The sequence below is a fragment of the Lycium barbarum genome, chromosome 10, assembly GCF_019175385.1.
Source record: "Lycium barbarum isolate Lr01 chromosome 10, ASM1917538v2, whole genome shotgun sequence".
Lineage (NCBI taxonomy): Eukaryota > Viridiplantae > Streptophyta > Magnoliopsida > Solanales > Solanaceae > Lycium > Lycium barbarum.
The window spans coordinates 35,246,694-35,269,794 of record NC_083346.1 but is presented as its reverse complement, the minus strand read 5'-3'; the positions used below and the strand labels follow the sequence as shown (position 1 = coordinate 35,269,794).

The 23,101-nt window shown below is 37.1% G+C and overlaps 2 protein-coding genes and 2 pseudogenes across 8 annotated transcripts; 2 read left to right on the top strand and 2 right to left on the bottom strand.

Moving 5' to 3' along the window:
- The window catches only part of LOC132612925 (cytochrome P450 CYP736A12-like), a 39,982-nt pseudogene extending 36,955 nt beyond the window's left edge, over positions 1 to 3,027 (top strand).
- A 982-nt stretch (positions 3,028 to 4,009) lies between these two features.
- Positions 4,010 to 14,228, bottom strand: LOC132613484 (pentatricopeptide repeat-containing protein At5g01110). Of its 7 annotated transcripts, XM_060327515.1 has the most exons (7): positions 11,889 to 14,228; positions 11,502 to 11,731; positions 10,628 to 10,697; positions 8,128 to 8,390; positions 6,358 to 7,994; positions 5,198 to 5,284; positions 4,010 to 5,116 (listed from the first exon to the last, which is right to left on the bottom strand). In XM_060327515.1, exon 1 carries the CDS (start codon positions 14,147 to 14,149, stop codon positions 11,987 to 11,989), a length of 2,163 nt encoding a protein of 720 aa, XP_060183498.1. In that variant the 5' UTR covers positions 14,150 to 14,228; the 3' UTR covers positions 4,010 to 5,116; positions 5,198 to 5,284; positions 6,358 to 7,994; positions 8,128 to 8,390; positions 10,628 to 10,697; positions 11,502 to 11,731; positions 11,889 to 11,986. The 7 variants fall into 7 exon arrangements, with proteins under 7 accessions (XP_060183498.1, XP_060183495.1, XP_060183497.1 ...); XM_060327512.1 differs by having other exon boundaries at positions 4,010 to 5,284; XM_060327514.1 differs by lacking the exon at positions 6,358 to 7,994.
- On the top strand, positions 6,000 to 7,634 carry LOC132613485 (peroxidase 3-like; annotated as a pseudogene).
- Positions 8,397 to 11,260, bottom strand: LOC132612924 (glycine-rich protein 2-like). Its single transcript, XM_060326994.1, has 4 exons — positions 11,247 to 11,260; positions 10,628 to 10,697; positions 9,591 to 9,713; positions 8,397 to 9,142 (listed from the first exon to the last, which is right to left on the bottom strand). Exons 1-4 carry the CDS (start codon positions 11,258 to 11,260, stop codon positions 8,789 to 8,791), a joined length of 561 nt encoding a protein of 186 aa, XP_060182977.1. The 3' UTR covers positions 8,397 to 8,788.
- Positions 14,229 to 23,101: the final 8,873 nt, after the last annotated feature.

The following is a 23,101-nucleotide window of genomic DNA, read 5'->3' as shown; positions in this document are numbered from 1 at the left end:
GATGGTCTCACGATTTCCTTATTGTATATATATTATTTTGATAGCCGAAGGGCTTATGTATATAAAGGTAAATATGTTTGAAAGTGGAAATGGTTTTCCCTATGATTAGAAGCATGAGAATAATGAATGAACGCAGGATGAGTATGATGAGTAGTAGAATGATTAGTGCTCGGTGGTCAGCTCCGGATACCCGTCATGGCCCCTAGTCGGGTCGTGACAATTTTGTAGTGAAACAAAAAAGAATGTAGACAAGCATTTTTGTAAGTGTTGGGATGTGCAAACAAATTAGTAGCGGATGAGATATATAAGCTAGGGAAAAGGACATATATGGCCGGTCGGGTGAAACTAATTCCACCCGGTGGCTAAAGTCTTTCTAAACCCAAATTATACCCACTAAACTAATCCTATCCATTAGCCAAAACTTAAATAAAGCAATTTTGAAATAAAAACCCAAATACAAAAATGTGTGAGGCGATTTTTATATATAATATGTGTCATTTGTGTATAAAATATGTATCAATACCTATCTGTAATGTATAAAAACTGTATAAAATATGAATCACTAAGGTATGTATCATTTTTGTATATAATATGTATCATTTGTGTATATAATGTGTATCAGCACAGTGCAATTGCCCTGTATAGAATAGAAAATTGTATAATTTTTTTTATATAATAGGTATCATTTTTGTATAGAAAGTGTATATATAATTCCAACATGTGTATATAAACTGTATCACTCTTGTATAGAAAGTGTACCATACGTACAAAAAATGTATTATAGAAACCGTATCATTGTGGTATATAATATGTATCACTATTGTATATGTAAAAAAAAATCATATCATTATTGCATAATATGTGTATAATAAATGTATAATTAACGTATAATTTATGTATAATAAATGTATGATTAATTCCAGCATATGTATATAAACTGTATAATTCTTGTATATAAAGTGTATATATAATTCCAACATATGTATATATGTTGTAGCAGCCCAAAAGTCGCCACAAAAAGCCTTTTTTTTTTCAAAGCTCTTGGGCTGTTGGGTCGGCCAGCCTTGACATTATTTTGGGCCGACCGGCCATTTTTTAGCATTAATTTGGGCCGACCGAACACCTAGTGGGATTAAGCCCAAACAGTGGTTAAATGTGGGATTAGTTTGGCTAAGTGGACACACAGTGTCATTTTTCCTATAAGCTAGTAATAATACTCTTAATGATATGAGATCTTTTGAGAAAATTGTACAGTCTTGATCCAAAACGAATAATAAGTAATTAAGTATCATATAAGACTAAGAGTCACATTTGGGCTGGGCTTAGTCCGAGACAACGGAATATTTATTTTGCCTCAAGTTGGACCTCTATTGTCAATTAATAGTCAATTTGATTTATTTAATCGAGAAACTCCCGAGGTTGGTGGTACAAGATTTGATGCTTGATCGATAGTGGGTCGGGTAGTCTCTTTTTCCACTTAAATTTTAGGTTTTTAATCTGCGCTACTATTCGAACTCGTAACGTGCACTTAGCTCACACATAACGGGTTGCGCTCTTCCACTAGACCAAGCCCGAAATCAATTGATGATCAACTTAATCATCTTTCTGCTTTCAATTCGAGCTAGGTAGTATACAATTTGATATTCCACATTTACTTACATACCCCTCCACTCCCAAATTCGTCCGTCATTAACGTTTTTGAGGTCAGTTTGACATCTATTTTATTCAAAGTTTTTTTTTTTTTTCAATTTTGAATAATACTTAAGAATTTGATGAAGTACTTTCAAAGTACTATACGAACGTATAGTAATTGTTTCCCTTTAAAAGAAGCAATTGTTTCAGAAATCATTGTCATAGTACACTCAAAATAGATAAACAAGATGGCTATTGCTTTTTGATGTGCAAGGAGGATTTGGTGGCTCTACTAACGTGTCACCCACCTTGTGGAGATCAGTTTAAGTGGCTCTACTAAAGTGTCATCCACCTTGTGGAGGTCAGTTTAATTGAACTTATATGTAATATTTTGGTCATACACATTATTCCTGATATGTGATTTGTGAAAAAATGAATATTCAGGGCATAAATAAGCAGTTGAAGGAAACTGGGAAGGCTGTTCAAGAAGTATTTGATACCATAATCAATGAGCATGAACAAGATGCTAGGAATTACACTCACAAGAGTAGCAAGAATTTTGTCAATGTCATGTTGTCATATCAAGATGGTTCGAAATCCTACTCGATTGACCGTGCAACCATGAAAGCTATCTTTTTGACATGATCGTTGGAGCCATTGATACTTCACACACTTGGATAGAATGGATATTTGCAGAACTTGTTAAGCATCCAAAAGTAATGAACCGACTCCATGACGAGTTGACATCTATAGTAGGATCGAAGAGAATGGTTGAGGAGAAAGATTTACCTAAGCTGGAATACTTAGAAATGGTGCTTAAGGAAGCTTTCAGGTTACATCCTGTGGCGCCTCTGTTAGTTCCTCGAGAATCAATGGAAGCCTTTGTCATAAATGAATGTTACATACCAAGAGGATCACAAGTTATGATAAATTGTTGGGCATTAGGACATGATACTAAGATATGGTAGGACAACGTTGAGGAATTTGTTCCTGAGAGGTTTATCGGCAAGAACATCGATCTTTGTGGACATAATTTTCATTTATTACCATTTGGATATGGAAGAAGAAGTCGTCCAGGAATGAATTTGGGATTGATTACTGTGAAGTTGATAGTTGCCCAATTAGTGCATTGCTTCAATTGGGATTTGCCTGATGGTATGTTACCAGCTGCTTTGGGCATGACTGAAAAGTTTGGTTTGGCAGCTCCAAGAGCTCAGAATTTGCTTGTTATTCCTACTTACCGTCTGTTAACATAAGAGAGAGCAACCAAAGCTTTTCTTAGATTGTAATGTAATGATAATTAATAGGGTCACAATGGGCAAATTTTCTGTTTTATCTTCATTAGGTTAGGCTTAAGGTTATCTTCCTTCATGTATTTACTTATTAACCAGTCAATCCGCACGTACATTGCACGTATATGTCAAGTCATGTAATGCAGTTTGAGCAACCACATGAAGTTGTTATGGTTTCTAGTAAAGTTGTTAGCTTAATACAACCGTGTTCAAACTTTTTGAATAAAATCCGATTTTTTTTTCTATCTTTTGACTTCAAACTAATACGTACTTTGATCCCCAATTTGAGCTACTAATACCAAAAACCTTATATCTCTTTAAGTCTTAATAGACAGAAATAAAATAATAAGGAAATAGCCCCTAACGCGATAAATTTAACAAGAAAATACAAAGGTTATTATCAGCTTGTATATATAGCAAGTTAGCAACTAGGGGTGACAATTGGGCGGGTTGGGTCAAATTTGGGCAGGTCAAAACGGGTCAAAGCAACATTCGGGTCAAGACCCAACCCGCCCAAAATTTGTTTGGATCAAAATGAGTTGGGTCAAAATGAATCAAATAAAGGGTCATAACCTAACCCGCCCAAGTTGACCCTTTTTTCCTCCTTTGTTTCTTTCTCTTCAACTTTGAATTCATACCCTATCAACACAACAGTATATCAAATTATATGTGTACGTGATGTCGTGATCGGTTTAAGATCTAGTACGTAATTCATCATATGTACTTTTGGGTGTCGACTAATTAGGAAGAAAATATAACCTGGCCAAGTTCCAACATTATGGTAACTCCAACTAGTGTTTTTAGGACCGTATCCTGTTATAATTCTCCATTCATGACCTTCCATAGCAGGATAGCAGATTTTCAACAGCATTTCTCCAACTAGCTCTTGCCATCTTTTTTTTTTTTTTTTGAGAAAGACTAGTTCTTGCCATCTTGATTCAATGAAATCCATTATGGCAGAAGCTTGCTCAGGTGTAGCCAAAGATGACAAAATTGCAATATAGTTACCCAAACAAAACCAACAGAAGTCCATGTGAGCAGGACTAACAATTTCGATGAAGTAACCACCACGACTCGGCATGAAATCGAAAACAAAATTCAACTCATTTCATATATTTTCAGTACATTAAAAATCAAAGGTTTTTCCTCCAAAACTTAAAATAGAATTTCCCACACTTTCTGAAAAAATAAATTGGCCGTCGGATATTGGCTTCCCGAGAACAAAGTAGGGATTTCATCAAAAGGTTTTAGGAATTTGGCAGTTGTTTCTGCCTTATACCAATCCATTTCTGAAGGACAGCATTTAAAATTCACATCAAGTAATTTAAAGTCAAAAAAGGCCCGACAATAAGGAATTGCACTCTCAATCATAAGAAACGTGTAGTTCCATCTCGTAGGCACATCTTGCCGCACTTTCCCGGTCAACTTCAATCCAATACAATCCACAAACTTTATTATCCTCAACTTGGAGCCTTTCACATATTTAATACTTTCTCTTATGTTAAAGATGGAAGCCTCTATTGACTTTAGACCGGCTTTCACAATCAGATTTAAGATATGATTTGCACAATGAATATGGAGAAAGTCCCCGTCACATACCAAAGAATCCATCAAGTTTGAGTGCTCTTTCAAACTATCCACAATTTTCTCATTGTAACTTGCATTATCTAAGGTTATCGAAAATATTTTCTTCTCAATTCCCCATTCCTTCAAAAGTTAATCAATATTGGCCCCAAAACGTGACCAGTATGCGGAGGAGGCACATGACGGAATATTAGAATCCTCTTCTGTAAAATCCAATTCAAGTCAACATAATGAGCCGTCAAACAGAAGTAACCATTTAAGGTAATTGATGTCCACAAATCAGTAGTCAAGCACACTCTACTAGGAATTTTTGCAATTTCATTATGAACTATTTCTTTTTGCTTCTGATATAATTTTAAAACATCAACCTTTGAAGTATTTCTTGAAATAGTGACAGTAGGATTCAAGAAACTAAGTATCTCTCTTATCCCTTCATATTCCACAAATGCAACAGGTAAATTATGCCTTACTATAGCTTTGGCCATCAATTCACGGAACATTTCATTATTCACAACTGGATAACGACCCGATTCTGACACATGGCTATGGCGTTTAGCTCGATGACGCTTTAAGTTTGAAGTTCCAGCCGTAGAATCAGCCAAATATACCTGACCACATTCTTTACATTTTGCCCTCAACCTACTATCCGGATTAGTGTCAAGTGGTAACTTCCAAAAGTGATCCCATACCTTAGAAGTCTTCCTAGATACACTTGTGGAGCTAACTTCAATCGACTCTTCGACTTCATCTATATGTTCCATCAATTCCGAGGATTGCTGATATACAAGACAATCAAAACAATTATGAGCAAAGGACAATTCCAAGAGAATAAAAAGAGAAATAGCAATTCATAATCAGAACCAGAAATCAAAAACTAAAAATATATATAATCATGAAAAAACGGGAAAAGGAAAGGGTCACTGACTCACTGCTACAAAGAACATACTGGAAGTAAAGAAAAAAAAAAACTCAAAGTATATTTGAAATGAAAATCAAAAAAGCAGACAAATAAGAGATAAAGTTTAAATTTTCAGATTATTTTAGCAAGAAACAAAAACCCATATCAGAAAAATCATTCATATACATGATTATTAAGTTGAATGAAAATAGAATATAGTTGCTATACCTATAAGAAGCAACTATATTGTTATGATTAATTGCTATACCTATAAGAAGCAACAGGTTCCAAGCAGAGAGAGAATTGAAAACAGGGGAATACGTTGAAATTAAGAAAAAAAAAAGTGATTTAACCTAGTTGAAATTGAGAAAAAAAAAAGTGAAGAGGTGAAGAGAGATTTAAAGTAGCTGAGGGTTACACTGATTAACCCGTTGGGCTGCATTGGATGTCAACCCGCTGGGTTACACTTATTAAGCCCATTTTTATCAAAAGAACTTGGACCTTCCATGCACCATTATGAAGGTAGTTGTATCTCCAGGAGCAGGTAATAACCATGACATTATCAAAGTTTTTGAAAAAGAAGACTAGTTTATGTGTCTAATATGTGAGAGGTTAGTATGATCATGACATATAAACCTCATTGGAAGAAAGAGACGGTCTATAATGAATCTAATTTCTTATAATAAAAAAGATGGAGAATGACAAACCAGCGCAAGTTAGCCAAAGCAATGAGCAAGATGTGTGTGTAGCAACTCGAACAAAGAAAGAGACCTATTTCTAAAGTTGCAAAAAAGAGTAAGTAATCTAAATGGCTAAATTTGGTGATCTGGGTAATTTCTACAGTTCTGTATTCTACTAGGAATAGTGGATTCTAGCCATGCTCAGTTACAGCTAAACTTCTGAGCAAAGAGTTGTCCGAAAACAGAGAAGATGATGTGCAAAAGCACATACCAAATGCTTCATATCTTGCAGCTGCCTTGGTCAGGCTGCATTTCCAGGATTGCTTTGTCAGGGTAAGTTTATACCTCATTTCATAAGAATAGTTCCATTCTTGAAGTTATGTAGTTTTCTGATTTTAATAATTGGGTTGTTACAGGGCTGCGATGAATCTGTACTCCTCAATTTCACTTCGAGCACAAAAAACGAGACTGAAAAAGTGGCTATTCCTAATCAAACGCTGAGAGGCTTCTTATTCATCGATGGTGTGAAGAAAGTAGTTGAAGCTGAATGCCCTGGAGTTGTCTCTTGTGCAGATATTGCTGCCTTGGTTGCTAGAGCCTCTGTTGTCGTCACAGTAAGTAAAAGACTTGAACCAACTTGTACACTAGTTTCCAACATGTTGGTCTTAAGTCATATCTTGCTCATATAAATAGAGCTGAGGACTGAGGTTATAGTTAAAGCCAGCAATAGAAAAACCAATAAAACTAGTTATTGTACACATGAAAGTGCTAAGCTAAAAGGATATAGGTTCTTAATCGTTATCTTCCTTTTTCTTCTTTACATGATAGGGAGGCCCTTACTGGAATGTTCCAACTGGTAGAAAAGATGGAAGAATCTCAAATGCCTCAGAAGCCTTGGCAAACACCTCCTTCAACAAGTAATAAACTTTTCCAGGTTCCTGACATCTTTTGCTAGCAAGGGTCTTGACCTAAAAGACATGGTCCTATCTGATAGTTTAAATGAGTACATCCATAGTGATTTCTCCTTATGCTATATTAAAACTTTCCATACATTTAGGTCTTTTAAACAAAAATCATTACACCTATGAACAACTTTCTATCAGGTGCACATACCATTTGAGTCCCGTCATTCCAATACGTTTATACAATTTTACCGGAATTTTGGGCACACAAGATCCTGAAATGATGTTTATACAATTTTACCGGAATTTTGGGCATGCAAGATCCATCTCTAGAATATGCAACTAATCTTAAGGCGAAGAAATGCGTATCAATCAATGACAAAACGACAATTGTTGAAATGGATCCTGTTAGGTCCAGTAAATTTGATCTTAGCTACTTTCAGCTTGTGCTCAAGAGAAAAAGGGGCTATTCCAATCTGATGCAGCCTTGACAACAAGTGCAATACCAAAGTCATACATCGACCAAGTAGTACAAGGATCACTCAAACAATTCTACGCTGAATTTGGTCAAGCCATGGAGAAAATGGGCATGATTGAAGTCAAGACCGGCTCTGCTTGTGAGATTAGGAAGCACTGGCAGTTGTGAATAGTTAAGAGCAATCTTTGCCCTTTGTTCACAACTTGTAAATATTTGGTGTTTGTATTTATGAGTAATTTTGATTTACATTATTTGGGCAACATATTTCGTTCTTTTTTTGTACTTATTCCAATTTATTCTTGTATATCGATGGTTTTCTTGAAATAAAACTGAGACTCTAGCACCCAAGGGTCTGGCCTAGTAGTCAATGAAGTGGGTAAGAACCATGAGGTCTCAGGTTCAAATCCTAGCAGAGACAAAAAATACTAGGTGATTTCTTCCCATCTGTCCTAGCCTTGGTCGATAGAGTTACCTGGTACCTGTTGCTGGTGGGAGGTATCCCGTGAAATTAGTCGAGGTAAGCGCAAGCTGACCCGGACACCATGGTTATCAAAAAAAAAAAAAAAAAAACTGAGATTCTAGGAGCTGCTTCATGTAGAAGTTAGAAATGGGGAATCTTTCCTTGAAAAGCTTTTGTTATGCCCTCTCCACTGTTACTTACCTGATTAAATCTGATCCAGATAGATGGGGGAGACATTCTCTAAAGTCATTTTGGTTCAAAGGACACTGTTCCTCATGATTGAATTTTTGAATGTTTATGGTTGATTTTGGACTGATGATCGCTGAAAATCCTTTCTAGGAATACATAATATATCTTTCACAGGCTTGACAGGGTATGTTAATATCTTGTTCCTGCATACAGAGTCATCTTCTCACGGATCATGATGAATAATCTCCAGCCATGGTGGATCCAAACAGAACTAGCTACACAGATAACGACTTGAATTAATGAAGCTGGTTTAGAGACACAAATAGTTACTCTAGATCTAAGGAACATTTGCAATACAAATAATTAAAATTAGCTTATTCTTTATTAAGCTGAGACAGTAGCTTAATGTTGACATGATCAGCAATTCCCCCTCTGTTGTAGCATGATAGCTGATTAATTGATATTGATTCCAAAACATGTATGTTGTACAGAGTATATCTATTGCAGCACCAACAAAAATATGACTCCCCATTACTAAAAAGCTTCAAAATGACATTGCTAAAGAGCAGAAAATAAAGATATAAAATCAACCATATCCAAGAAAACACTAGAGATAAGCAACATAAACATGACAACTTAAAAGATAAAAGCAACAGAGGGTTTCGATCCATGATCAACGACCACCGCTGGTACATTCACGGGCAAAATGACCATCTTCCCCACACCTGTAGCAACCGCCACGACCTCCACCACCAGAATATCTACCACCTCCACCACCGCCGCAGCTTCCACCCTGGTCACAGTCCCTAGCAAAGTGACCAGACTCACCACACTTGAAGCAGCCATCGCCTCTGCTACCACCGTCGCTGTAACCTCCACCACCTCCATAACCACCGCCTCCTCCATAGCCACCGCCGCTGCCATATCCATGACTACCTCCGCTGTAGCCACCACCGTACCCACTGTCACCATATCCACGACTACCACCTCGGCAACCGCACTCTTTTCTATGTTTCCTTATAGGCTTTCACTCATATTTCTCTTCATAACCACTGTTTTGAGTATGGCATGCTTTGATCCCCACCCTTCCAATTCTTTCCCTTGATTTGGGTCGCGCCAGGATATGCTATGTGATATAACATTATTTAGTACATTTACTGATCGATGATGGGGATTATTAGTTGCCTAATTGCATGTTTACATCTTTTTGTAGCCATTATTTATGCACTTCTTGATTGGTGGTAGGGACTCATGTAAGCTAACTCATGTAAGCTAAGGCAGGTTTAGTTGTTCAATGATTTATCTCCACATGCAAACATTGCAACTGCCTGTGTTTATTACAAAAACTTACTTCTTCAAATGCTCTTAATAGTAAAATGTGATTGTGTAAGGAAGAACTGTGCAGATTTTGATTTGGCATCCCGAACTCGATCGTGGCTGATTTTTGCACAAGAAGAAATGGAATTTTACTGTACAGGTAGGTAATCTGGTAATGGCGTTTGGGTCATGGTGAAGAAGATCATTTTAGCTTTTTTATCTGATTCACGCGCTAAAAAAACAGTAAGAGTCACTCTTCGTGTCATGTCAGCTTCTTGTGTCTAATAAGTACAATTAGAGTAAAGATTACAGTGCTAAATAAGTCTTTGACTTAGTTTAAGTGTTTAAATGAAAAATTTGGACAAGTTTAAGAGGTTGTCTATGTATTCAATCTTTTTTCTTTTAGCAGAATAATAAGGAAAGAGTGATCATATAAATGGGTCAGAGGGGTATCTTTCCAGTATTCCAGGAAAAAGTTGTGTTTCAATTGTCTTTCATAAAAAGGTAAAACAGAAAACTAAAATGGACCTTGAAACATCAAATCACCTTTTTAAATATTTGACTTCACGTGGGTGAATCTCATTATCGGAAAAATGTACAAATTGTTCTGTTATGAATTCAAATTTCATCAGCCTCAAATCCTTCCACATCCACATGGTGCCAAATTGTTCATGAGATTTACATTTTTGCCTACATGTTTCTTGAAAAGATTCTTCAACATTGTCCAACTCAAATATAAGAATCCAACAAATTCTGGCATACTGCAACACTTAAGTTTTACACTATACTCATATGGAAACTGTCTTTACACTGTTATCCATATATTGCATATTCTCTACTGTTTCTCAATGAGCGAGAAGTAGTCCTGACATCTGTTACCTGGGATTCCAACTCAGGCAAAACTATGTCCTCAATTTATCTATCAGGTCCTACTAGGGAACAGATCTTGAAGTCTGATCATTTCGTAATCACTTCTCCGAAAAGCCCTGACCAATCCATTTAGTGAAGGATCGTAGTTTTATGGTCAATTGTGGTTTGACAACACAAAAGCAACTACTCTTATATCTTTAATACACTTCTGAGAACTACTACTAGCATCTTTTCATGCTCATTGATGAAACACGTGAGCATGAACAGAATGATCAACCAGCAAATCAGGAGAAGGCAATGGCAGCCCATATTGTCATCAACATACCTTAAACATGAAGTTCAAGCAGATAGACATGGATAACTTTTCTGATTCACTTGTCTCACCGTCATCGTCCCTGAAGCAAAAACATTTGGTTTAATTTTCAGCTATTAAAGTGAATAGACAATGAGTGTCACTTTCCACAAAGACAACATAACTCGGAAGCACAAGGAAACAAACTGTATATCACCGAGTAAACAATCAAAAGAAAAAAAGTATGGCACTGAGTAAAGTATTTTAATACCATTACATACCGGGTAGGGAAACCTCACAGAAGCCATAGAGAAGCCATGGCGACTACCCCTCCAACAACATAACTCAAGAATACTATCCTAACATGGTTTGGACACCATACACAAACTCAAGGAAAACACAACAACAACAACAACAACATACCCAGTGTAATCCCACAAGTGGGGTTTGGGGAGGGTAGAGTGTACGCAGACCTTACTCCTACCTTGGGAGGGGGGGCTGTTTCCGAAAGACCCTTGGCTCAAGATAAGGCATGACAAAAAGGTTAGACAAGGATTGAAGAAAGTAAAGAAGTCATGGTAAAATAGTATAGATAAGCACTATGAAGGAAAGTAACAGTAAATGCAGCAAACTAATACGATAATCGAAGTACCAGAATAGAGTCATTGGCTATTAGTAACAATAAGCACTGTTTGCAAAAGTTGCAACCTATACGGGGAATATATTGATTTGTAGTGTTTATATTATAAGTGATATCTAATAAGATAACAACATCATCAGGAAGTGGCAACAAGTGAGGAGCCAAGAAACTAAGGTCAAAACTTAGTACATAGTATGCTCTTGGACAAATTTTGAGTCCACAGGGTGAACTACCAAACTGGCAGATGAAAGAAGAAGCATATTCAACCTTGAGGCAATCTTTATCACAGCTCTACCAAAAGGCCCTCTTAAGTTTGCCACCGCAGCCAAAAGCACATTTCTGAATAAGCACCGCTCTGTGTCTGGATAATGTCTCACTGACCGACAGTTCCCTAGAGAGCAGATGTCCAGTTGAGCCCCCGTAAGTATCTCCTCCAGCAAGTGATTTCTCAATAGTTCTCCGCAAATCAATCAAAGCATATTTCAGATTAGCTAGTTCTGCATGAATGAAAAATATTGTTTTTGTTTAAGTAAGCCCTATGGATTAGATAATTTCGACAAGAATGTAGAAAAAAGTAGCAGAAACCTTATCAAAGACAAAATAGAACTGTATGGGAAATAGTAGTATAAAGCAACTAGTAGCAGAATTGCATACCTTTATCGTACACCAGCAATGAAACTGCATAAAGCAGAACTCGCGAAATGTCAGAATTTGATGGTCATAAACTTCACCTGGCTCAAACAGCACTGAGGTTAAAACTTGTCATCCGGAATGAAACCCCTCTGCAGCATTTCATCATGGAAACGAAAAGCCTCCTTCAAGTTATCCTGAGAGACATATCCATTTATCAATGATGTATATGTGGATTTGCCAGGGTTAATACCCCTCTCAACCATTTTCCTATACAGCATGTTGGCTTCCTGCATTCTACCAAATTTACAGAAACCATCCAGTATGGTATTATAGGTAATAACATCAGGTGACAGACCTTGATTTCCCATTTCATTAACCAAATCTAAAGCTTTATCCATATTCTCTTCTCTTATAAACCCATCAAGAAGAGTATTATACGTAATTGAATCAGGAAATATTCCTTTGGATTGCATCTTGTTCAGAAACTTATCTGCCCTTGAAGCATCACCAGACCTGCAATAGCCCTTGATAATAGAGTTGAAAGTCACAATAGTAGGTTTTATACCTAGGACAATCATCTCATCCCATTGCCTTAATGCATCAGATACACAACCCTTATTACAAAAGCCATTTATGAGAATACTATAAGTAATATAATTAGGAGATATATTTACAGAGATCATCTCATCCCTTAAACAGAAAGCTTTTTCAATATCACCAACCTTACAAAATCCATCAATCAAGCTGTTGTATGTCACAACATCAGGCTTAAGGTTTCTCAGTAGCATGTCCTCAAACAGGGTCTGTGCTTTGTCCATGTTACCGCACTTGCAATATCCATTGATAAGTGTGGTGAAAGTGTAAAAATCAGGATTTACACCTCTTTCCGCCATCTCATTGAAAAGCTCATCAGCTTCATGAAGCATCTTTTCTTTGCATAACCCATTCAATATAGAATTGTAAGTCACAACATCCATAACTAAACCCCGCTCAAGCATTTCATCACGCATCTTCATAGCCTCCTTCATAGAACCATTTCTACAAAACCCACCAATGAGAATTGTGTAGACTACATTATCTGGTCTAAGACCCTTGCATTTCATATCCTTATAGTATGCCAATGAGCCGTCAAGACGACCTGTTCTTGAAAACAACCCAATAAGAGAACTATAACTAACCAAATCAGGGATGATACCTCGACACGACATTTCTTTGAAAACAGATTCTGCTTCCAGCAAGTTACCTGTTCTACAACACTCAGCAAGCAATGTATTATAACTAGCAGTATCAGGGGCCAGTCCAATCTCTGTCATCTCAACCAAAACTTCCCTTGCTTTCCCGTATTGTCCGTTCTTACACAAACCATTGAGAATAGAATTATAAGTCAAAAGACACGGTCTTAACCCCGTAGCTTTCATAATGTTTATCACTCCATACGCTTCTTCAAGAAGACCCTCGTGACAATACGCATTTATCAAAGTATTATAAGTCACCATATCCGGAAAAATTCCCTTCTTTTCCATTTCTTGAATAAACGGATTCACGCTATCAATTTTCCCGTCTTTACACAAAGCATTCACCATTATATTAAGGGTATACACATTTGGCTTAATTCCACTCCCTTTCATTTCACCATACACTGCCCATGCCAAGTCCACCCAACCAATCTTTACAAGCCCTCCTAAAAGACCATTACACGCGTTTATCGGAACACAAAGATTCCTACTTTGCAACAACCTAAAAACTTCTACACCCTCCCTAATCTTCCTAGCTTGTACATAAGTCCTAATAAGCAAATCAAAAACATTTGAATTCGACCCGCATAAACCATAAGTTGACACCAAAGATTCCACAATCTCAATTCTTGAAACCCCACTTCTTCTAATCATTCTTAGTATAAAAGCCTGTGCATCAGATACCCTTTTACACCTAATCAAGAAATGTACAGTAGCACTCAATGAACTAGAGGTATGCTTGAAATTAGGACAGTTTAAAGAAACCAAGTTGATGAATTTATGTGCTAAATGTAAATTATCACGAAAATTGCCAAGAACTTCAAGAAAAGTAGATGGGTTTAAACTATGTAATAATAATAGTGAAGAATTGGTAATTGGGTTACCTTGTTTTAGGTTCCATAAAATTTTGTGGACTAAAAATGTGTCATCAGATTGTGGGGTTGAGGTGACAAGTGAAGCACAAGTTGATGTGCCTCTAATGGTGGATTTAGGATGACATAGGCGTTGTGTTGCTGCCATGGTAAATTGGCGTTTTGGGATTGCCATAGTAGTCTAACTAAAGCTTGGTATATATTTAGCTCTTGTAACCTGCTAGTTTTCCACTGCCAAAGGGTTAAGTTCACAAATATCAGGGTGGTCTTCATTTTATGGCCCACTTATTACTTTTTTCTAGGGAAAGGTCAAACGGAAAAGGGCCACATATACCCTGTACTATCGGAAAGGATCAAATATACCCTCGTTATACTTTAGATCTAATTATATTCCTACCGTTATATTATTGGATTAAATATACCCCTCATCCGTTAAGTATGTCCAAGGTAGACATTTAATCCAATGTGACACTAACATTTGATGAGGTGAATGCCACATATGTCATGCCACCTCAGCGCTCCTAATCCATTTGTCCCTCTCCTCTATTTTTTTCTTTCACCGTTAAAATTTCCTTCCCTCCCCCACTAGTGTGACCATTACCGCCATCATGACCCCTCAATTTATTTATCTAACTTGAAAGATGAAACTTTATCCTTTTGATTTCTAAGTAGTAATTAAGATAAAAAAAAATTAGAACGGAGGGAGTATCTTTTGAACATTCTCTCGCATCGGAAAAAATCACCGGCTATGGTTCAAAAAGTGACAATCTTGGTGGTGCCTAAAATGCCATGAGTAGTACTATTGACAAGGAGCCATTAATCGATTTAAACTAGCCTTCCACTGGAGCCACCGTGCTCAGTCAAAGTCGATATTCTGTCGTTTATCAAGGACTGTGATCCTCCTTTAATTTTTCTCTGAAATTCTGCTTCTCTAAAAATCTTGAATTAATGGGTTTTAGTTAAATTTTTAGTTGTTGAATTGTCTGATATGTGAATTTTTTCAGTGGAAATGCAGAACATTCTTCTCTTTTTAGTATGTGTAATTCACTGCCATTCGTCTTGGAAGAGCTTTTGTTATTTTCAATCCAAGAATCAAAGTTTTGGTTTTTGATTTGCTTTAAATATTATATACAGAGTTCTGACTGTCAAGCATCATGGTTATTGCTTTATCCGGTGGTCATGGTGGTAAAGGTGGTGGAGGGAAGAAAGTTTTAATGGTGGAAGAAAAATTAGAAGGGAGGGGTAAATGGGTTAGGAGCGCTGAGGTGGCATGTCATGTGGCATCTATCTCATCAAAATGTTAGTGCCACGTTGGATTAAATGTCCACCTTGGACAAACTTAACGAATAAGGGATATATTTGATCCAATAGTATAACGGTAGGGGTATAATTGAACCCAAAGTATAACGAGGGGTATATTTGACCCTTTTTCGATAGTTCAGGGGTATATTTGGCCCTTTTTCGAAGGTCAAATATATCCACCGCTAGCGAAAGTGATCAAATATACATCTCCCATTAATAAAGTGTTCACTTGTACCCTTAAGAAGATGAAAATTCCTAATTCAGCTAAAATTAACTATTTAATTAAAAATATTCATATCCCAAAAGTTGATCCGCCCCTACCCAAAATATATAATCAGCCCCACCCAAAGTTTGTAGTCATACTTTTGTCCTATAGTAATAATTAGCAACATGGCTTCAGAAAATTGTCTATAAACTTGTGGAAGGCAGTATGTTTATGCAGTGCTTCATTAGTTTTCTATAAAGCCAATTAAGTCAAGGGGCTCTTATGAATGGTCAGTCAAGGTGCTCTTATGCATTGTTGTTTGTTAGTTATGTGCAGGGTGTTATCCTGAGCGGCTGCTTATTGCTGAATTTGCCTTTCCCACACTGTTAAGCAAAGGAAAAGAGAAAGGAATGACTCCACGCGTAGATGGATAGGGCTGGGCATAAAACACCGAAAATCGAATTACCGAACCGAACTGGGGATTTCGGTATGTCGGTATTTGGTATTTCGATTTTCAGTTCGGTTTTCGGTAATAAAATTAAAAAAATTCGGTATTCGGTTTCGGTATTCAGTATTTGGTTAGGTAATTCGGTATTTACCGAATACCGAAATAGTTATTAAATAGAGGGCCATTAAATTAATAGTCCGGCCCATCTGCCCATCAGCCCATGCGCCAATTGTAAGTTAGCAACAATACTCATCAATTTAGACCATATTGTGAAAATTTGACCCAATTTTTCAAGAACAAAACACCACCGCCTCAGTATACAAAACAATTAAACAAATCTCTCACACCCACCTCTCTCACAAGTCACACCAACACCAGTGACCACCCACCGGCCACCCCCACCGCCTCTCTCCCTTACCATCTAGCTTTATTGTTGAAATATATATTCCTCTGAAATCAAGCAATCAATTTTCAAGGTACCGTAACTTGTCACCTTTTTTGTATTCCTTAAGTAGATATTTTTATTTCAGTTGCTTTTAAATGATTTTAGTTCCCTTGGCTTGTCCAATATTTGTGAGTATATTAGTATAATGAATATAGTTCTGCTGTATATGGTATGAATGGAGCCGAGTAGAAATTCTGAAAAAGACATTGTGGAGTGTCTACCGAATTTGTTTAATGCAATTTAAGTACACATATCCTAAAGGGTATTATTCACTTCTTTGCTCTTTTTCTTTGTAACGTTCAGTTAATGTGATTTCATGGGCTTCATTGATTTTGGATTTTTGATCATTTCTTAGTTCACCAATTCTTGAAGGGATTTGTTGTATCATTTTTCTTCTAGCATATCATCTATCTGTGCTTGTTATCTAACCATTGATGTAATACAGTGAACTTGACTTAATATGGTATTACCGAATATCGTACCGAACCGAATTTTGATTTACCGATTACCGAATTACCGAACTGAAGTTGAAAGTTAGGTATTTGGTATCTACTTTCAATTACTGATTACCGAATTACCGAACCCGAACTTTGAAAATACCGAACCGAATACCGAACGCCCACCCCTATAGATGGGTATATTTGTGTGGGGCTGATTATATTTTTTGAGTCGGGGCGGGTCAATTTTTGGGGCATGAATATTTTTAATTAAATGGTTAGTTTTAGTTGAATTGGAAACTTCTATCTACTTAAGGGTACAAGTGTACACGTTATTAATGGGAGCGGTATATTTGACCACTTTCGCTAACGGAGGGCAAAATTGACTAATAAACAAAAGTAGAGGGGTCTATTTGACCCTTTTCCCTTTTTTCAAAAAAGAATAGCCCTTGCTTGATAAAATTAGCTGGACAAAGTTGTTGTTGCTTAGGTTATTTCAAAACAATGAACCTGTTCAATTGACTACAATTTTTGACTTATAAGCAAAAGCCAGAACTTATACTTGATGGGCAATAAAAGTTCTTCCCAACGAATTTTTTTAAGTTAAGATAATTTTTTAAAGATTTTGATAAGCGAAGACAAAAATTCAATACAAGACACTTTTAGAGACATCACGCATCATTTCCTCATTAAAAAGGGGTCATTTGCACTTTTGTCCCTATTTTGTGCTGGTCTTTAATTTTTCCCTTCAAATGGGTTGCTCTTTAATTTTTGTCCTTAAAAATTGAATTTATAATTAAAGAGATATAAGTTAAGCATCATTATATCAACAAGCTGACAAGTGAAGCACAAGTTGTTGTGCCTCTTGATGGGAAGACAAAAAGGGGCGTATGCAACATTTAAGGTGGGGTTCAATTTGAACTCCTAACTTCCGACGCGGAACATAAATTTATATGTAAAAATTTATTAAAATTATAAAAAAAGTAGACATGAATCCATAACTTTTAAAATACAATAGGTTCAACTAAAAATCCTGAAAGGTTGAATTCATAAACGTTAAATCCTGAATCCGCATCTAAAGACAAAGGCGCTGCGTTGCTGCCATGGCAAATTGGCGTTTTGGGACTGCCATAGTAATGTCACTAAAGTCTGGAATTATAGAACTTGGAACAGTTTTCCATTGCCAAACTGAGGTAAGGGGGGAAATGAAGAAACTATTTGGTGAAGAAAGAGGCATAAGCACCTCTAATCCTTCCTTTTCTTTTTCTATATTTCTTTGGTTTCAATCGTTTTTTCCATGGATATTACTATCCGTTACCTTCTTTGGGTTAGGTTTATTAGAAACGGGTTGGGATGGAGGTTTGGGTCGGATTGCTTTATTGGTCAGAAATTTATGTGGACTAATAAAAACTAACCACTTGTTTAATGAAATTTCATGTGATTTTTCCGTTAACTAAAAAACATTTTTAAACCTAAAGAAAACATTAAGGGTATTTTTAACCGAATAGGTGGAAGGAGGACATTTTTGAGTCATTTCCAATAGGGTTAAGGGCATTTTTGAGCCTTTTCCTGCTTCCAAATAGATGGTATTTTAGGTTTTACCTTTTCTTTTTCTATATTTATCTGTTACCTTCTTTGGGTTAGGTTTATTAGAAAGGGGTTGGGATGGAGGTTCGGGTCGGATTGCTTTATTGATCAGAAATTTATGTGGACCAATAAAAACTGACCACTTGTTTAATGAAATTTCATGTCATTTTTTTGTTAACTAAAAGGCAGTTTTAAACCTAAAGAAAACGTTAAGGGTATTTTTAACCGAATAGGTTGAAGGAGGACATTTTTGAGTCATTTCCAATAGGGCTAAGGGCATTTTTGAGCCTTTTCCTGCTTCCAAATAGATGATATTTTAGGTTTTTCATTTTGTTTCAAAATAAGTGGTGTTTTAGGATTTCAAGAACATTAATCTTATTTTTTCAAAATTACCTTTATATACATAATTACATAATCAAGAATCATTAAGTAACTTTTATTTTTTTAAGCATTTCATTAGAGGTAAGTTAGTAGAAACACTCCTAATTTTCTAGGTGTGAGCACATTCTTAAGGGTGTGCATAAGCTTAAAAAACCCACTTATTATGAATAGAGAGTATTTCTTTGGTTTCAATTTTAACGGAGTGATTAGAGGGTTATTAATAACGGGCAGGGACCAAGTACAATTATTACTCCCTCGGTCCATATTTAGTGGTATGTATTGACTTGGCATACCCCTTAAGCAGTCATAAATAAAATGATAATTTTGCTATATCAGCCTTAATTATTATTAAGTCATCTAATAATTGAAATTAATCAAACATACTTTATAAGTTGTGCAATCACTAACAATTCATTGAAGTTTCCAACCCAATAATGAATAATAAAGGTAAAAAAAAAATATGGAATGATAAATTATCTCTTGGTTTTTTCAAACTAGACAAGTAAAAATTGTAACGACCTTATTTTGCGAGTTTGACTATTTTACCCCTATTGACCCTTCCCTAGATTTGTTAGAGTATATTTGACTTGTGGGGATGGGTGTCGCAATTCCCGAGGCATTCGAATGTGATTTGGGTGAGGAAATGGGATTTTTGGAAACTCTTAAGTGTTTGGTTCACCAAGTCAACATCGGGAGTAAATGGGTCTTTTTGGAAGTTTCATCGATTCCATTGGGTTCGAAATGTCAATTAAGACTTAGTTGAGTTGTTGGTTCGGTTTTCGAGGGACTCGGTGGCATTCTGGTCTTTTGGTTGGAATGCGCGAACGAGTTTGCAGCGTGTTTTAGGAGTGGTATGCATATTTGCTTCATGTTCGAAAGGTTTCGGATGTGTTTCGGGTGTCGGATCGAAGTTTGAGAATTTCATGATTTGCTGGTTCTGGTGTTTTCGCACCAGCGAGTCTAGGCTCGCACCTACGAGGACGCACCTGCTCGTGGTGAGCCGTAGGTGCGAGAGAGGAGTGAGTTGGCCTTGGGCTACATCTGTGAGAAGGGGCTCACAGGAGCGGAGTTGCACTTGCGCGTAATGGGCCGCAGTTATTCAAGTGGACCTCACACCTGCGAGGTTTAGACCGCCGATGCAGGCCCGCAGGTGCGAGGGAAGTTGCGCATATGCGCTTTTCGCTGAACAAATTTAGATATGTATTCCCCATTTCGTGATTGCACCTCTTATTCACATATTTGGCATTTGGGAGCTCGGTTTAAGGGTATTTTGGAAGTTTTTGCAATATACATCCATTGGGTAAGTTCTTAATCTTCGTATTTCGATTATATGAATTATTAAGGGTTTTCATGCTAGAAATCATAATTAGGATTGGGAAAATTGGGGGTTTATGAACCCTAGGATTGAACTAAGATGTTTTTTCAATTGAGTATGAAATTGATGTTGGATTTGATTAATTTTTCAGATATAGACTCTATAAATCAATGGGTAAACTATTTATCGAACGAATTTTCTATTTTGCCCTTCGTGGCTCGGAATCCTGTTTTTGGTGACTTTTTGGGTTCAGATTTAAAGTATACTAATATGGGTATCATTAAATTTGTATGATTTCCTAGAATAATAATTTGACCTTATTGAACCTGATTTTCCTACAAAATTACGGTTTTGACCTTCAAGGTTTGAACGAGGTTGTGGGTTCTCTTTCTAGACCCGAGTCTTTTATAGGGTAATATGGGTATCGATTGACTCATATTCTTACGGATAATTCGTGTATGAACAGAATGGGATCGTTCAGAGGCTCTACAAAAGAATAGGGCATTGTTGTGACAATCAGACTCCTATTCCAAGCATGTTGAGACTATGAACCTTAATTTAAGTGTCATGGTTGGTTGAAATTTGACTAATATGAAGGGAAAATGGGGGTAACAAAAGCAGGTTCTGATACTTGTGAGGTGTCGAGCACTTAGATCGGATACCTGTGCCATGATAAGTGTATTTGCATAATTTCCATTATATAGTCCGGTCTAAATGACATTCTTTGGGCATTGGTTGATAGCATAGATTGATTGTGTTTGTGATTGGTATATGGCGTCCCTTATTTACTGCCTCTGTGCTCGTTACCTGTCTCATTGTGATTATGTGTTCTCATCACTCCTAAGTACTCGTTTAGAAGTGGAAAAGAGCTAAAGATTAAGTCTTTATTGCTTAGTTGATGGTTTATTGTGTTGCATGTCATATTAATGCTTATTATAGTATCTCACGTACATTTTGAGGATACCTGTGAAAGGTCTGATGGGAAAAGATTTCGGACGGAGTGATGATGATATTTGAGCCAGATTGGCTATATGACAGGTAATATGGGCCTAAGGGCCGAGTATTGTGATTGAAAGCCTAAAATGGTTGAGACCCGATGTGATCTAGGAGATCTAAGAATTCCGGATTGGAATATGTACCTCGTGAGTCCCCCATAGGTCACGATTCGTTAATGTTCAAATGTGTGTTTATTGGGAGATGGAAAAGGTCTTGCATTGCATTGCAAATCCTACTATCTCATTGATTCCTTAGTTGTGATTTGTTGAGTTGTTTCCTGAATTACCTTAAATGACTACTTGGGAACTTGACAGACTTGTGGATTAGAAGCTCCACTTAGGCTTATAACCCGATATTATTGTGATTTATTGTGATTATATTACTGTGGATTAATAGCAATTATGTATAGAAGTGGTAATCGTAGGCTAGCCCTCGTCTCCATTTTTGTTAGGGTCGGTCGACGATGCTGCTAAGTACCTGTTGTTCTTTGTACTCACGCTACACCTGCTGCACTCTTTCTGGTGTACAGATTTTGTACCTGGTACAAGCATCGATCGAGACTTCATCGGTCATTGAGCAGGCCATTTCGAGACTTCGGGATGAGCTACTAGTTGATCTATAGCACCAGACTCTCATCTATCCTTTATTTCATCTCTTTTCATTTTCAGATAGTTTGTATTTTCGGGATGTACTCCTAGACTTGTATTCCTTTCTTGTTCGTTCTTGTACTAGTGACACCAGTTTCGGGGATAATTGTATCTTTAATTTTGCCCTTTTATGATTATAAGGCTTTAAAGATTTAAAAATTAACTTGTATGTTTAGTCCGCACTATTTCTTACTTTATTTGTTTGAGATTTGAGTTGTGGATGGCTTACTGACTCGGGGGTGTTAGTTCCTCACAGCTCTGATACCTTCCCGATCTAGAGGTCGAGGTAGTCATTCGGGCTATTCTGGTTCGTCTCAGCAGCCTATGGCTCGTCGAGGTTGTTTTTAGTGTGGTGACTTAGGGAATTTCGCCAGGGAGTGCCCCAGACTTAGACAGGGTTTCCCACACTCAGGTTTTCATATTGTTGCACCTAGGTGAGTGGCAGAGCTGGCTAGAGGCGGTGCATAGAGTGGTAGATGCGGTTCTTATTCTGGTAGAGATGATACCCAGATAGGCCGTGGTGGTGGTCGTGGAGGTTCTCAGGCCAAGGGTGGCCATGCGATGCATTCCCGAGTAGACCAGAGGCAGAGGCTTCTGATGCATTCATTACAGGTACTATTTTGGTTTGTCGCCAGTAAGCTAAGGCATTATTTGATCCAGGCTCTACATATTATTATGTGTCTACTTATTTTGCCTCGAGTTTGGATATGCTATGTCAGTCGCTTGATTTCCCTGTTAGTGTTTCTAGTCTTGTTAGGGATTCCATAGTGGTGGATCGAGTTTATCGATCCTGTGTTGTGACTTTGATGGGGTATGACACTTGGGCTGATTTGATAATTCTAGACATGGTAGATTTTGACATTATTCTTGGTATGAGTTGGTTGTCCCCTTATCATGCGATCTTGGACTGTCATGCCAAGACAGTTACCTTAGCTGTGCCGGGAGTCCCTAGGTTGGAGTGGAAGGGTGATACTAGTCATGCGCCGAAGAAAGTGATATCGTTCCTTAAGGCTCGTCGAATGGTCAAGAAGGGGTGTTTAGCTTATTTGGCCTATTGTTACACCCCGTACTTTCGGAGAAACACTTATTAAATTTGAACGTAAGTATGTCGAGCTATGGCTAGGTAAAACAACTTTAGATTATAAGGAACGAATTATTATCAAGTGTGATCAATGATAAATATCATGTATGGAGAGTTTCAGAAGATTCCGGGACCAAGCAAAGCGGAGAAAATAAGTTTGTCGAAAATTTGAATAAAGTTGGCAGAATTCTAGACAAAATTTTGGGTCAAATTTAGAGGGGTATATCTCCGGGTATGTAAGGAGTTTTAAGGTATTTCAAAAGCCTAAAATAAAGTTCTTCGA

What these genes read in the sequence shown, in the direction of transcription:
- LOC132612924 (XM_060326994.1), bottom strand. An exon ending in GCTTGAACTTCATGTTTAAG is followed by an intron (nt 9,714 to 10,627) that starts GTATGTTGATGA and finishes TGTACTTATTAG; the next exon opens with ACACAAGAAGCTGACATGAC. An exon ending in CATTACCAGATTACCTACCT is followed by an intron (nt 9,143 to 9,590) that starts GTACAGTAAAAT and finishes AAATATGAGTGA; the next exon opens with AAGCCTATAAGGAAACATAG.
- LOC132613484 (XM_060327512.1), bottom strand. Translation starts at nt 14,149, where the DNA reads ATGGCAATCCCAAAACGCCAATTTACCATGGCAGCAACACAACGCCTA.